This window comes from Cryptotermes secundus, unplaced genomic scaffold, assembly GCF_002891405.2.
Source record: "Cryptotermes secundus unplaced genomic scaffold, Csec_1.0 scaffold687, whole genome shotgun sequence".
In the NCBI taxonomy this organism is placed as follows: domain Eukaryota; kingdom Metazoa; phylum Arthropoda; class Insecta; order Blattodea; family Kalotermitidae; genus Cryptotermes; species Cryptotermes secundus.
This window is the reverse complement of record NW_019720175.1, coordinates 9,784-23,363: the sequence shown is the minus strand read 5'-3', so window position 1 is coordinate 23,363 and position 13,580 is coordinate 9,784. Positions and strand designations below refer to the sequence as shown.

At 43.0% G+C, this 13,580-nt stretch overlaps 1 protein-coding gene across 1 annotated transcript in view; it reads left to right on the top strand.

Moving 5' to 3' along the window:
• Positions 1 to 1,826: 1,826 nt before the first annotated feature.
• LOC111867786 (serpin B5) overlaps positions 1,827 to 13,580 on the top strand; it is a gene marked incomplete at its 3' end in the record, with an annotated part of 16,202 nt that continues 4,448 nt past the window's right edge. The window contains exons 1-3 of the mRNA XM_023857942.2: positions 1,827 to 1,916; positions 10,485 to 10,612; positions 12,304 to 12,486. Of these exons, the coding sequence (XP_023713710.2) occupies positions 1,898 to 1,916; positions 10,485 to 10,612; positions 12,304 to 12,486 (330 nt within the window). The remainder of the gene's footprint in view (positions 1,917 to 10,484; positions 10,613 to 12,303; positions 12,487 to 13,580) is intronic.

Genomic DNA, 13,580 nt, shown 5'->3' with positions numbered 1-13,580 from the left:
GGTTGAGACTCCACCCCTTATAATGTCTGGGACCATGTGAAGAAATGTGTTCTATAAATAAATTTAATTGGGAAGTAATGATTTGTAATGAAGGAACCCTACATGTCAGTTTATTTGTTAGCATATGTAATCAAATCTAATTTACGTTTAATGATATTTTTCCAATCCCCACAAAAATCTAAGTGAGCCGGGATAGCTCAGTCGGTATAGCTACTAGCTACGAGTCCCAGGAGGGTTAAGAATTTCTCTTCTCCACGTCGTCCAGACCGGCTCTGGGGTCCCCCAACCTCTTATCCAATGGGTACCGGAGGCTCTTTCCCCGGGGGTAAAGAGGCCGGGGCGTGAACCTGACCGCTCACTTCCAACTAATGCCGAGGTCCAGAGAATATGGATTTGTACGCCCACTCCCCGCACGCCTCCATGGCGTAGTGCTTAATTAGTTAAGCACAGGGACAACCTTACCATCAAAATCTAATCTTAATGCTTCTGATGGGCAGTCTATATGTCAGACCCTCTCTGTCTGTGCTCTCAGATAGGAAATCATGTAGGATGCGTAATGCAGAAAGCGATCTATGTCGATCGCTCTTTAGAGTATAGAAATCCATAGGAAGTTTAATGCATACAGCGATCTATATGCTACTACCATGCGGCGCAACAGCAGCAGATAATAGAAAACGTGTATGATGTCACATCATTGCCTTTTTAGAAATGAAATTCGATGCTAAGTAAAAATATTTTGTTGATTATTTCTTACATTGGGCTTACTTCAGGGTCAGTTGAGATGTTAAAGTACTCTGCTCTTGTTCAGTAATATTCATGTAGAAGATAGGGCCACGCGGTAGCGTAGTTGGTTGAGGCACTGTGCTACAAGCCGGATGGTCGCCGGATTGAATCCCGATGAGGTAGATTTCTTCAATTTATCTAATATTTACAGCCGCACTATGGCCCTGGGGTCGACTCAGCCTCTAACAGAAATAAGTACCAGGAATCTTCTTGGGGGTAAAGGGCGGCCGGCGCGTAAGGCTGACAACCTCACAGCCATCTGTGAGCCGATTGTTTAGAAAATGTGGGAGCCTCGACATCTCACACCCCTATGGGCCTCCATGGACTGTTACAGGGATAGCTTTACTTTACTTTACTTACATGTAGAAGATTGCTGTAATATGCTCATACACGTGTAGTTACAAGCATTCGGCTCAGGGCTGTAGCTGAGGCAGGGAGGTCCAGGACTGCACCCTGATTTTTTTCAGTGCCGGGGCACTGCCCTGGTATTTCTTAAGATGCTGATGTCAAGTATAAGCAGCCATTAATAAAAATAATAGAAACTCCGTTCTTGTTTTCTTAAAAACGATAATTTAATTTCAATCATAACATTTTATTTTCACGATATGCTAGAAATAATTTGTTTTTACATGCAATGAAAATGTAACAGCTTGTGGTTTATTAATTTTCGACCTCTCTGTTTGAAATAGAAATGGCTGTCATTTTAAGTTAGTCATTTAAAATGCATAATTATCACTGGGTAAACAACGAGAAGGACGACATGCCCATTTCTTTCAACTTGGAACTGCATATCAGACAGCTCCGGCATTTATGCTTTTACGACCACACCCCCGCAGATCTAAATAATTTCGTGATGTCGGTAATAAGCAATTTATTTGTCTCAATAAGGTTGGCTTTAAGAAGAACGCGTAGTTTAGCTGGAAACTTATATTCACGGATATTTAATTCTGATGAGCGGTACGGAGATTGAGCAGTTCGGTTTGAAACTGAAAGTGAAAGAGTGGGAGGGAGGAAGATAAGTTGCTCACCCTGGCCCTCTGGTATCTGCTGACCCAGTTCGCGAGTGTCACCGGACTGCAAGGTATCGAGTTGTTGAGTGTACGGGAACGTCGCCATGGACACAGCACGACCAGGTGAGAGCGAATTCTGTTGATTCCATGCGCAGAAACTCTGTTCAGAGCGACTGATCGTGTCATTGAATCGATCTCCAAAATGTGGCCGCTGTGTTTTGATCGTACTAGTTTGTTGGAGTGTTGTTCCCTCGATCACGCGATCCGTATTCAAAGCGTTTTATAACAGATTAAAGGAAGATTAACGATCAAAGTGCCCTCGGTCTGAAGCGTACGTGATCTTTGAACACTTTGCTTTTCGGTTCGAATCCTGCTAGGAAACGGATGATATTCCTTTCGTTTGTGTTATTGTGTGTTATTCTGTGTAGGTAGGAACATCCGTTCGTCCTGTCCTTCATCCAAAAATTTTTGTTCCTCGCTCGGGGTTCACTTAATATAAACTGCAATAAAATTAAATAAATGATGTATTTCCTGTGATACAAAACTTTAATGAAGTCTCATTTAATGTTCTTAGCTACATCAATATTCGGCGTAAATATTTTTTTTTATTTCATAAATACGCTAAACAGAAATAGAATTCTCCAGCCTTTTAACTCTCATGTGAAAGTACACTGCAAAAAACTAACAGAATTATTCTTACAAAACATTAATTTCAGGTTTCAGAGCCAAGAGGATGTGATAGCATACATTTATTAGAAACTCTTATTTAATGTTTGTAACTCTGTGAATATTAGATTAATCTTCGATAAGCATCTTCACAAACATAAATTTCGTGAACAGTGGAGAAAATATTTGACACTCGAAACAAAATACGTGTAATACTCGACTGTTCTGGCAAAAGAATTCTATAGTTCCGCATGCAAATGTATTCATGAGCAAGTGAAGGTGGCCTAAAGAGGCAATGACATTTGTCATAAACCACATACTTAATATGTAGGAAGTCTATAGGGCTATACAATGTCAGTCTGGCCCCTTGCCACAATGGCCTGGAGCGGCTTCAAATTCCCTAACAAGGACACTGCTTGCAAATATGGAAGGCTGTTGACAGTTGAATAAGCAGTCCCAGATGCGGTCCTCCAGCTTGGGCTCTGGACAGGAGCCTAACAATTCTCAGTCAAAAAAGTAACATGTTATGAAATGTTCCGCCGTGTTTCGGCTACAGGCTCTTGTGAACACGGAAATGAACTTTAAAGTCCCATAAAAAGCACGAAATTTCTTTACTAGCTAAGCGACTATTAGCTCCTCAAGAACAACCCTGCTCCATGATGTCAATTGCTCTTATTCAGTATGTAAATAAACCGGGATGTCTTAGGTAGCAAGCTACGGTCTGAAATACCTGGGTTCGATATCCGACGTTTGAAATGATTTTTCTTGTCATACTTCTATAATCAGTGGAAAGATATGGGCTCATATGTAAACCATAGCTAGAGACTGGGACTGTTACAGTTTCGTTTTGAACCTTCAACGGATTCCACTACTACCACTACCACCAGTAACAGTAGCAGTAATCATGAGCAGAGGAAAGTAACAAATGGTCATGAGCAGAAATATAATGATTATAACAAAAGGTACAGATAAAACTATCCCTGTAATAGACCGTGGAGGCCCATAAGGGTGTGAGACATCGGGGCTCCCACATTTTCTAGAAAATCGCCTCACAGCTTTACGCGCCGGCAGCCCTTTGCCCCCCCACCCCACCCAGGAAGATTCCTGGTACTCATTTCTGTTAGAGGCTGATTCGACCCCAGGACTATAGTGGTTTGCAAAGATTAGGTCAATTGAAAAATCCAGTGACCTCATCGGAAATCGAACCCGCGACCTTCCGGCTTGTAACATAGTGCCTCAACCGCGTGCCCAATGATTATAAGAAAAGGGAACAATAATTAGAATTATGATAATGATGATAACGGCGTCACATGACCGTTGTATCCGTTGTATGTCTGGTTGGGAACAGAATTTCCAGCCGTACGCAATTTTTCTGCTCCCCGCCGACTGGCCCTATTTTTTTTATTGCTAGTGGGGTGGGACTAAGTCCCTTGTACTGCGGCCACTTCTAGCCTATTGTACCTGCCCCAGATGATAGGTGAGGGTGATTGTGGAGCAATTGGTGGAATGAAGATTGGCAGGGGAAACCGAAGTACTCGGAGAAAACCTGCCCCAGCGCCATTTTGTCCACCACAAATCCCACTTGACCAGACCCCGGGATCGAACCCGGGCCGCCGCGGTGGGAAGCCAGCGACTAACCGCGTGAGCTATGGCGCGGCCCTACTGGCCCTAACTTGCGGTTCGAGACCAAGACCGGCCGATAGTGAAAGTGCGAGAGAGAATAGGCCGTAGTGGCCACTGCACACGAGCACAACTGCGCAGTCTCCAGAGACACCGAAGCAGCCTGACGAATCAACTGTTGCAAAACATCACTTCGTTGCTCAGTTCAGAATCTTGCGAGGAATATGGCCGAAGTAATGGTCATGCCATAGCTCAGGCAATTAGTCGCTAGCCTCTCGTCTCGGAGTCTCTGGTTCAGTCCCGAGTAAATTTATGTGAGATTCGTCGTGGACAAAGCAGGGGGTACTTCTCCAGTTTACTCTGCTAATTAGCACTCCACCATTGCTCCATAAACACCTCTTACCGCCCACTGAGCTGCGCGATAGCCCTGGCCAGGCAGCATGTTATCATATTCCCGTGCTTTCGTCTCTCTGACACTGCGAATTGCCGGTTATAGAGCACAAGGAAGGTGCTATGGCCCAAATAGTGTTTTCTGGGTCGGTACACCGCAAATCAGTGATATTTCATAGAATGGACGGCGGTCATTCGAACAAGTTATTCTGAGAATACAAGTGTGCAGTGTTAAGGTTAGAGTAGTTTGCTCTGTTAGTGGCACACTTATCCCCTTTCTAAGTTTATTAACCATTGCAGAATATGATGTCTGCATGAGATGTACAGCAATCGAGGTTAAACAGGCTTGGCTGTTTCTTGATGGTGTAAAACAGGATTTTTAAACTTGTCTCGTTACACGCATGTACATACATAGTCATCAAGTATGCGCAATCACAGGTGTGTTCCAAAGTTCAACTTTTTTCTTACTTTTTTGGCTGTGGATTTCGCATGAAGTTTATTGCTAGATAATAAGATCCAGAAAGTTCTGTAAGCAAATTCAGCTGAACTGTGACACCGCTCTTATGCCATAGCGTCTGCAGCGGCAAGGCCTGTTTCTGCGGTTTTTGCCAGAAATTATGTCAGTAATTTAATTTATTATGTTCTTTGTTTCTCTCTCCCTATTTATATACGTGTATATACATATATGTGTGTAGAAAGAGAGAGAGAGAGAGAAACTCTGCAATTAATATCGAACATGGCAGGTCTATAGTTATATAGTTACATCATGCTTTAGAGGCTTGAACCAAGTCCTCAATCGTGACAATTATTTCTCCAGCGTTTGTGACCATAACAAACTATCACAAACACGTTCGAATGGTTTGAAGTTAGTAAAGTATGGATCAGTTTCAGATGACGTAACGAAGACTGGAAGAAATTACGTAATGAAGAGCTTCATGGTTTTTTATTTATCATCTTAGATTGCTAGCGTCATTAGAACAAGATGGACGAGATTGCCTTGGCATGTAGCACGAATATATGCAAAATTTCGTCGGAGAAGCTGTAAGAGGGGCCACACGGGAGACTTCCGGGTCCTTGAAAGGGTAATAATAAAATGTGCCTTGAAGAAATAGGGTTCATCTGGCTCAAGAGAGGGACTAGTACCGGGCACTTGTGAACGCGTCAGTGAGCCTTCAGTTTCCATAAAGGGCGGGGAGTTTTTGTCCAGCTGAGTGACCATCAGTCAGTGTGTATAGGATATTGGTGGGAAAGCCAGAAGGAAAGAGACCACAGGGAAGACCAAGGCGTAGTTGGGTGGACAATATTAGAATGGATCATAGAGAGATAGGATGGGATGGTATGGATTGGATAGATCTGGCTCGGGATATGGACCAGTGGAGGGCTCTTGTGAACACGGTAATGAACCTTCGGGTTCCATAAAATGCTGGGAAATTCTTGAGTAGCTGCAGAATTGGCGGCGGCTCCTCCAGAAGGGCTCAGCTCCATTAGTAAGTAAAAGTGACTATCAGTGTCCGAAGAAATACTCTATTTCATGGAGTACGTTGTTCGTATTCGTACAAATGAAGTAGAATATCTCAGCCAGTGAAGTAAGCAGCTACGGTCTGAACTACCTGCAGATGAATTCCCCACCAGAGAAGTGACTGTTTTTCCTAACCGCCAACTTCTGACAGCCTGTGTGTGTACCAGAGAATTCTTTCATGGTCTGTTAGAATCGTTTATTCTCTACACAAGAATTTTTAGATCAATGTTCATTGTCTGAAGCGGTAAGGCTCTAGACTGACATTCGTGTTGTGCTTGATTCGAATCTCGGTTGTCATGACTGTTTTTCGAGGTTTTTCTCAGTCTTTCCCGGGAAATGTCGCTGTAGTACCACAATTACTCAGCGACCGCCTCATTCTAAATCCTTTCCAATTGATCATTGATCCCTCCAACACTGCACAGTGTAGCTACTGAAACAGTTATTGAATAATCCACACATAAATAAATAAATTGTCTGAGGCATATTTGTAAAAAGTAAATTTCCGTAGGCAGAATTAACGTAAGAATCCTCGTGCATAACAAATAGGTTCATACTTATGTAGGCCTATGGATAAGTGCTAAACATAACTTGTGTACCGCAAACTCATGCCCTGGGAGTAAATGTTAACTGCTCGCTCCCATGGAGGTCCTAGGTTACGAATGCATGGGCTATTACCTACATTTTCTTTTTGTGCTTTCGTGTAATGTACCTAGGTACCCATTGCTCGCAGTTCAGTGTATTGCTAAGGAACTGTGCTAAAGGCGGAAGTATCATCGACTGTACACCTGAAGCTCTTGTGTGTGATTGGCACAGGTTTCCTTGCGGATCCCTTTGTATTTCAGACATCTTTTGAGAAGGTTTCCACACCGATGAGTACTCTGAAAATACAGAAAACTTCCTGGTTTATACGATCCTTATTTTATAATCTCTACAAATGCACGAATAACTGGGTGCATATAAATTTATGCAAGAATTAATTCCGACTAATAACTGTGTAAAGCAGATTCCTTCTCGACAAGCTGATGGTTACTCATCTGCGCTGTGTTTTATTGAGCCTGAAGGTTCATTACCGTGTTCCCCACAGCCTGCTTCTACTCCATGTCCTGAGCCAGATATATCCATTCATCAAACGCCTACTCTATTTCTTTAAGACATTTTCACCCATCACTAGGTCTTCCAAGAGGCCTAGTCCTGTCAGGTTATGTAAGTAGAATTTCATATGCAAGTCTCATTTCTCCCCTATGTTACGACTAGCAGACAGCTCTCTGCACAAACATTTGAGAGGCGTAAGGTACTTGATTTAATTAATGTTTTATTTATAATTTCATGACGTTTATCTAGAAAGGCATTGTCCATGAAAATTACGACACTTGACGATGGAGGGATTATTTATTTTTTTCCCCATAGCTACCTGCCTGTAGAACAAGCGCAACTTCACTACTTCCAATTGGTGCATACTGCTATCTGTCGGCGCAATTTGTTACCCTAATCTCACGCAGCAGCATAGCAATGTTATTGGGTAGAGAGATTTATGTAATGTCTCAGTCTCAGTGTAAATATACCATGAAGGCGTATGGGGGAGTTGAGGTATATCTTTGTCATTCTTTACTTTGGCACTAGATGGAGGTGAGTGGTTAGTTTCACACCCCGGCGAAATCGCCCCCGGTGCCCATCGGACATGAGGCTGGGTGGCCCCCAGAATCGGTCTGGATGCTGTGGAAAAGAGAAAGATCTTGCCATATCGGGAATCAAACCCGGGCCATCTACCCCGTAGCCCGTCGCTATACCAAATGAACTAACCCGACTTCCTTCATCTCATTTTACCGAATTAAATGGGAGGTAAAGAAAATGGACCCTACATGCAACCCCAAACATTTTTCCCCCTTAAAGCACTAGTAGAAAACATCAAATCTCCATTTTTCAATTTAAGGCAAAAATAACGTACGTAACTTGTTACTGTATTGCACTTTTGTCATTCCACAACTTAGGCTGGATCTCCTTGTATATGTTCCTAATTCACGAAATACGAGTTCCTACGGTTTCTCCGCCAGCTTGCAACCATTTCACTTTCCTCTCGACTTTCACGGTTTCTGAGCATTCCGCAATTTATCTACGGCGTTCTTTGCTTCTTTCGTACCCGCTTGTTCCCTGTGTCGGAAGCAGTCGGAAGGTTCACTTCCCGGCTGAAGCTGTCCTCTCTGCAGTAACTCGTGCGCGCGCACACTCCTCCACTCGTACCGGATCGTCCTGCATGTTCAGATGAGTCACAACGCGACGATCACAGGCTTCTTTAACTATTAAAATCCAATCCAGTTGCATATTACTATACAGACTTATCGACTGATAAGAGCATTAATACTCTAGCTTATATTCGAGAGGTACACAGTTCGAATACCGGCCGAGTTGCTATTCATGTTTCCCTCATTTTCTGCATTGTCTCTTCTCTACTCACTATTCATAATCATGTGAAAATTACAGATACAGCAGGTAATCTACCTATATCGTAAATAAGAAATAACGACATCTCAGTTGTATAAAGGTCTTTAGTAAATTAATTACAATTATATTTTACTTCAGGCCTTCTTAACCTAAAAGTAATAAATCAATTGATCATCAATTTATAATTTTCATTTATATTCTCACCACAGAGGAGGTTTGGATTGGTGAATAGATTTATTAAACATAAACAGGTCGCAATTACAAATAACACTATTGCTGATTTCCACACTACAAATCACCCTACCGTAAGTTTTCTGTCTGCTTTCACTAGTCGTATGCTGGCAACGGATTTATGACAGCCTCACTGTAACTACAGTACGCATAATCTCTTCAAATCACACATTAAGTCCATTCTTGCTATCTCTTCTCAAACATCTAACCGCCATCTCAAGAGACTCTTTCAGTTATTTCCACAGCTGGCCTGGGATCCTCATTATGTAGCCTCGGGACGGATCCAACAGAAAACACTGCTTCCATCATTACAGCTCAACAATACCTCGATTGTTGCTTGTTTATGCGTTGCCGTGGGAGCCTTTGCCTAGCAATGAACGTCTACTCTGGCTCCGCTATTCCGGTTTTCAGGCGTCATTTCACAGTGTTTTGAGAGCAGGTCTATCTATGTCATCCAGCTCCAAATTTATCCTATGCTGCGGTTTATTGAATGACACTGGCAGCATCTCGGACTGTTTATCACCAGATGGTAGAATGATTAGTGAATGATGGAATTGGAGGAGTCAATAAGGAAGCAGTTGCCTAGATTGAAGTACAGTGCAGGCATTTGTATGGAGGGACTGCGGAAAACTACGAAAATCTTCAGTCAGAATAGAGATTCGTGCCAGCCGCCTGCTAAACGCAAACCAGAAAGAAACATTACTGCTTGATTCAACTTTCTCCATCCACACTCATCTGATATCACGTAATGTGACGACAGAACTTAGTACAGACACATTTCTGTTCCTCTGAGTGGCGCTGGTCCCTATTCATATACTTCCTCATGGCCTTATCCCTTCATACTCCACTTTGCTTTAATACGGTGCCGAAGTTCGGAACGCGTGTCTTCCATCACAAGTTTCCAGCGCGACGGTAACACTCACCCTGTAGGACCAGGGGTCTGCCTCCTACCTTCGACTGGAGCCGGGATAACGCAGTCGGTATAGCGACTGGCTACGGGCTGGACGTGAGGAGCCGGGGTAGCGCAGTCGGTATAGCGACTGGCTACGGGCTGGATGACCGAGGGGGCGAAGTTCGAGTCCCGGTATGGTCAAGAATTTTTTCTTCTCCATGTCGTCCAGACCGACTCCAGGGCCACCCAATCTCCTATCCAATGGGCACTGCGGGTTCTTTTCCCGGGGTAAAGCGACAGGGGCGTGAAGCTGACCACTCACTCCAGTTAGTGCCGAGGTCAAGAAAACGTGGCTCTATACATCCACTCCCCCTACGCCTACATAACATAGTGCTTAATTAGTTAAGCACAGGAACAACTTTGTCTTTTTTACCTTTACTTATCCTTGACTTGTTCCATTTGGGTTTCCCTGTCGTCATAGTTCTCGGGTTTGTTAAGTTTCTTATGTAACGACGTTGTCAGTGTCTAGACTATACATACAGGGTCAATGATAGGATTACTGAAGAATGTGGAGCTTTTGGTGGAAAGAGAATTGGTAGGGGAAGGCGAAGTACTCGGAGAAGCACCACCCCAGTGCCACTTCGCCCACTACACAAAGTGAAACGCTTTCTGAGAAATCAAACGCATCTGTCAGCTGTATCTTCTGTAGACCATCCGTGAGGCATGTGATGCAGGTACAGAATTGCAGGCGTTCCGACTTCTTAGTGCACTGCATGGGTCGCAGAGAGTTTGTGCGTAAGGACGAGTCAGTCTGCTAAAGGAAGCATATCAGTACATTGTGTAATTGTTAATTTGTAATTTATAGTTTAACTAAACTTTCTCTAGCGATAAGAATATTAGGTTTCATAAGAGTTCTTTCCGTTGCACATCCTAGTGTCTTCCTCTCTTGTGGTGACGGTCTGGTGTCTGTTTGCCGCGGTATCGTTGTCATACGCAGACATCTTGAGTGGCGTGCAGCTGGTTACAGACTTCAGCAATAACCTCGTGCCTAAACTGTTCCAGGTGAGTTACACAGGCTGAGGCAACTCGGAAGCCTTCAAGATACAAAGCTCCATATTTTGATCGTAAAAGCATATATTTTGTTAGGACACAATGTCCAACCATGTGTTAAACCAGGGATAGACAGTTATTTTGGTTGGTGGACCATATAATCAGGTCAGTTACATTTTAAGCACAACATGTCTTAGAAATTCAGTTTGTATCTCCCATTTAAACACGCGAAATTAGTGTTAATTTTAAGAAGTGTAAACAGCAGAACACAATATAATTGGAAACTGATCTTTTCCTTAATATTATTATAACATTAGGGTAAAATGTATATATATAATGCAATCTACGGGCGGCCGGCGCGTAAGCCTGACAACCTTGCCGCCATCTGTGAGCCGATTGTCTAGAAAATGTGGGAACCTCAACGTCTCACAATCCTATGGGCCTCCACGGCCTGTTACAGGGATACCTTTATTTTTTTTTATAATCTACACGGAAATTATATAGTTATAATCTGCTACAAAATCTGGCGCCAAGTTACTTAAACTGCCCGTTAGACATTTATGAAGAAACTGTTTAGCACGTCCGCTCTCTTAACATCACCGAACTAAATGATCGGCATGAAGAAGAACCCTTCTTCAGAATATGATAATCGCTGAGTTTTTGAAAGTAATTATTTGTTACGACGGGCCTGCCATTGGTCCCTGTCTCCGGCCTGATGAATCGAGCCATATTTTTTTAGATGCGTGTTAATGTTCTCCTCCTGCTGGTTGTACCTAAATACACTTACTAACCTTATTAGTAGACTTAACCGTTGGAGTAACAGAAATGTAGAACACCCTAGAAAAAAACGCGAGTTTGAATTGGCATGACTCTTAAAACAAGAGATAGAGAAATTAAAATACATTAGGAGGGTAAGAGCAGAAGGAAAGAGACCAATGGGAAGACCAATATTAAAATGGTACTTAGAGAGATAGGCTGGGATGGTATGGATTGGATTGATCTGGCTCCGGATATGGAGCAGTGGAGGGCTCTTTTGAACACGGTGATGAACTTTTGGGTTCCATAAAATGCTGGGAAATTCTTGAGTAGCTGCAGAATTGGCGGCTCCTCAAGAACGGCTCAGCTCCATGAGTGAGTAAGTAAGTAGGAAGGTAAGAGAAGTTGGACTGAATTCGTCTACTTCGTTCGGGACATGGTCTAGTAGCGGGATTTTGTGAACAGGAAAATCAAACTTCAGGTTCCACATAAGGCGGAACATTTTTTTGACCAACTGAACGGTTGTCAGCTTCTCGAGGAGAACGACGTTCTATGTAGTTCGGTCGTATCCTTACATCTCATCAATGTCACAAAATTTTCAATTGTTTTGACTGCCACCGCAGTTCTCCGCAAATTTTAATGATCATTTTAATGCCTGGTTGAAGCATTCGTGTTTCTTCGTTCATTAGGAGGTACATATAATATATAAGTCATGTTTCAGTGAAATGTATTGTTTTAATTGTGTCTCTAAAGATGGTAAGATATTTCAGGTACATAGTTTTAAAAAATTCTATAACTGTGTCAACATGGAAATCAATTTTCTTCGTATTCGGAATTCTCTTCTGTTTTATCATGTGGTGAGTGCTTTTAAGAAATGACATATATTGACATGTAGAGTTATTGCGCTTGTGATAATATTTTACCAACCGATGTATTTCCTTCTTAAGGCCTTAGCACCGGGGCGAGAGAACCTGGTAGTTGCTCCATTTGGCCTCGCTACGAATATCGCCATGTTGCTAGAGGCTGCAAATGGAGACACGGCCAAAGAAATTCTCAAAGCAGTCAATATCTCACCAAACTCCATCCCTGATCTGCGAACTGGCTTCAAAGCCTACTGCGACACGTTTGAGGTAAGCTGACATTCTCTTCGTGTGTATCACCAACGTTTTCGAGTTTAGATTTGCGGTCCTTATGTAAGGATATTAACTCAAGGAGCGAAGGATGAGCTAGGCATGTGAGCTAGGAATGGTGAAATGAGGACTGAGTACAGAAGTTTGGTGAGGCTTCCTCTTGGAAAACGTTGATTTGGAATGGATGGGAAGCATAAAAATTGATCTTAGGGAGATTGGCCTGGGGGATGGGCTGTGAATGGACGTGGCTCAGAATCGTTTGATATTAGCGATGTTGGATTTTCGGGTTCTGCTACTTAAGTATGGATTAGCTAATGGCGTTTTCAAAATAGTATATAAAGTTTGTTTAAATCTTAATTAAATTTCTCTTGCATAAAGTTAAGGATCACTTTTCCTCTCTATACGATATGTAACAAAGTTTATACTTTCGTACAGGGAGATTAAGTTTGTTTTCTTCCTACTTACGGCAGAGAAAGTTAGGAATCTCAGTGGAATTATGCCACATTTGAGGTTCTGTATGCGCAGACCAAGAAGATTGCTGTCTTCTGAGACGTGACGCCGTATAATCGGGTAGTTCCTATCCTGAAAATCACGGCAGCAAATCCCTTGGAATGTTGGCAACAATCTATCACACTACACGACGTCATATTCCAGCAATTTCCTACGTCCTGTTATACAGGGTGGGGCGCAGAAACTTCCTTTTTGTGAAGACGCATTGTGAAGGGAGGAGAGGTCGCAGAAAAGTAAGGATAGGCTCGGCGAACGCAGCAGTCGTGGAAGTTTCTGTCTATTACCCCTCAGTAGGAAACATGCGGTGGACGAGTGAGCAGCGTGCGTTTTCTGTCGAAGCCTATTTTTCGAACAACCATTCCTAGTGGCGGTGCAGCGTGCGTTCCGTACTCACTTCGGAATTAAGCCCAGAGGTTCGGTTCCCGACCGGAAATCGATAGTTTTGTGGGTAGAGAACTTTAGGACAACCGTGAGTGTGGTGAAAAGATCATCAGGACGACAACGGACCGTTACGACGCCAGAAAATGTGGAGGCAGTTCGACAGTCGATTTTGAGATCTCCAAGACGCTCCGCTTACAAACATG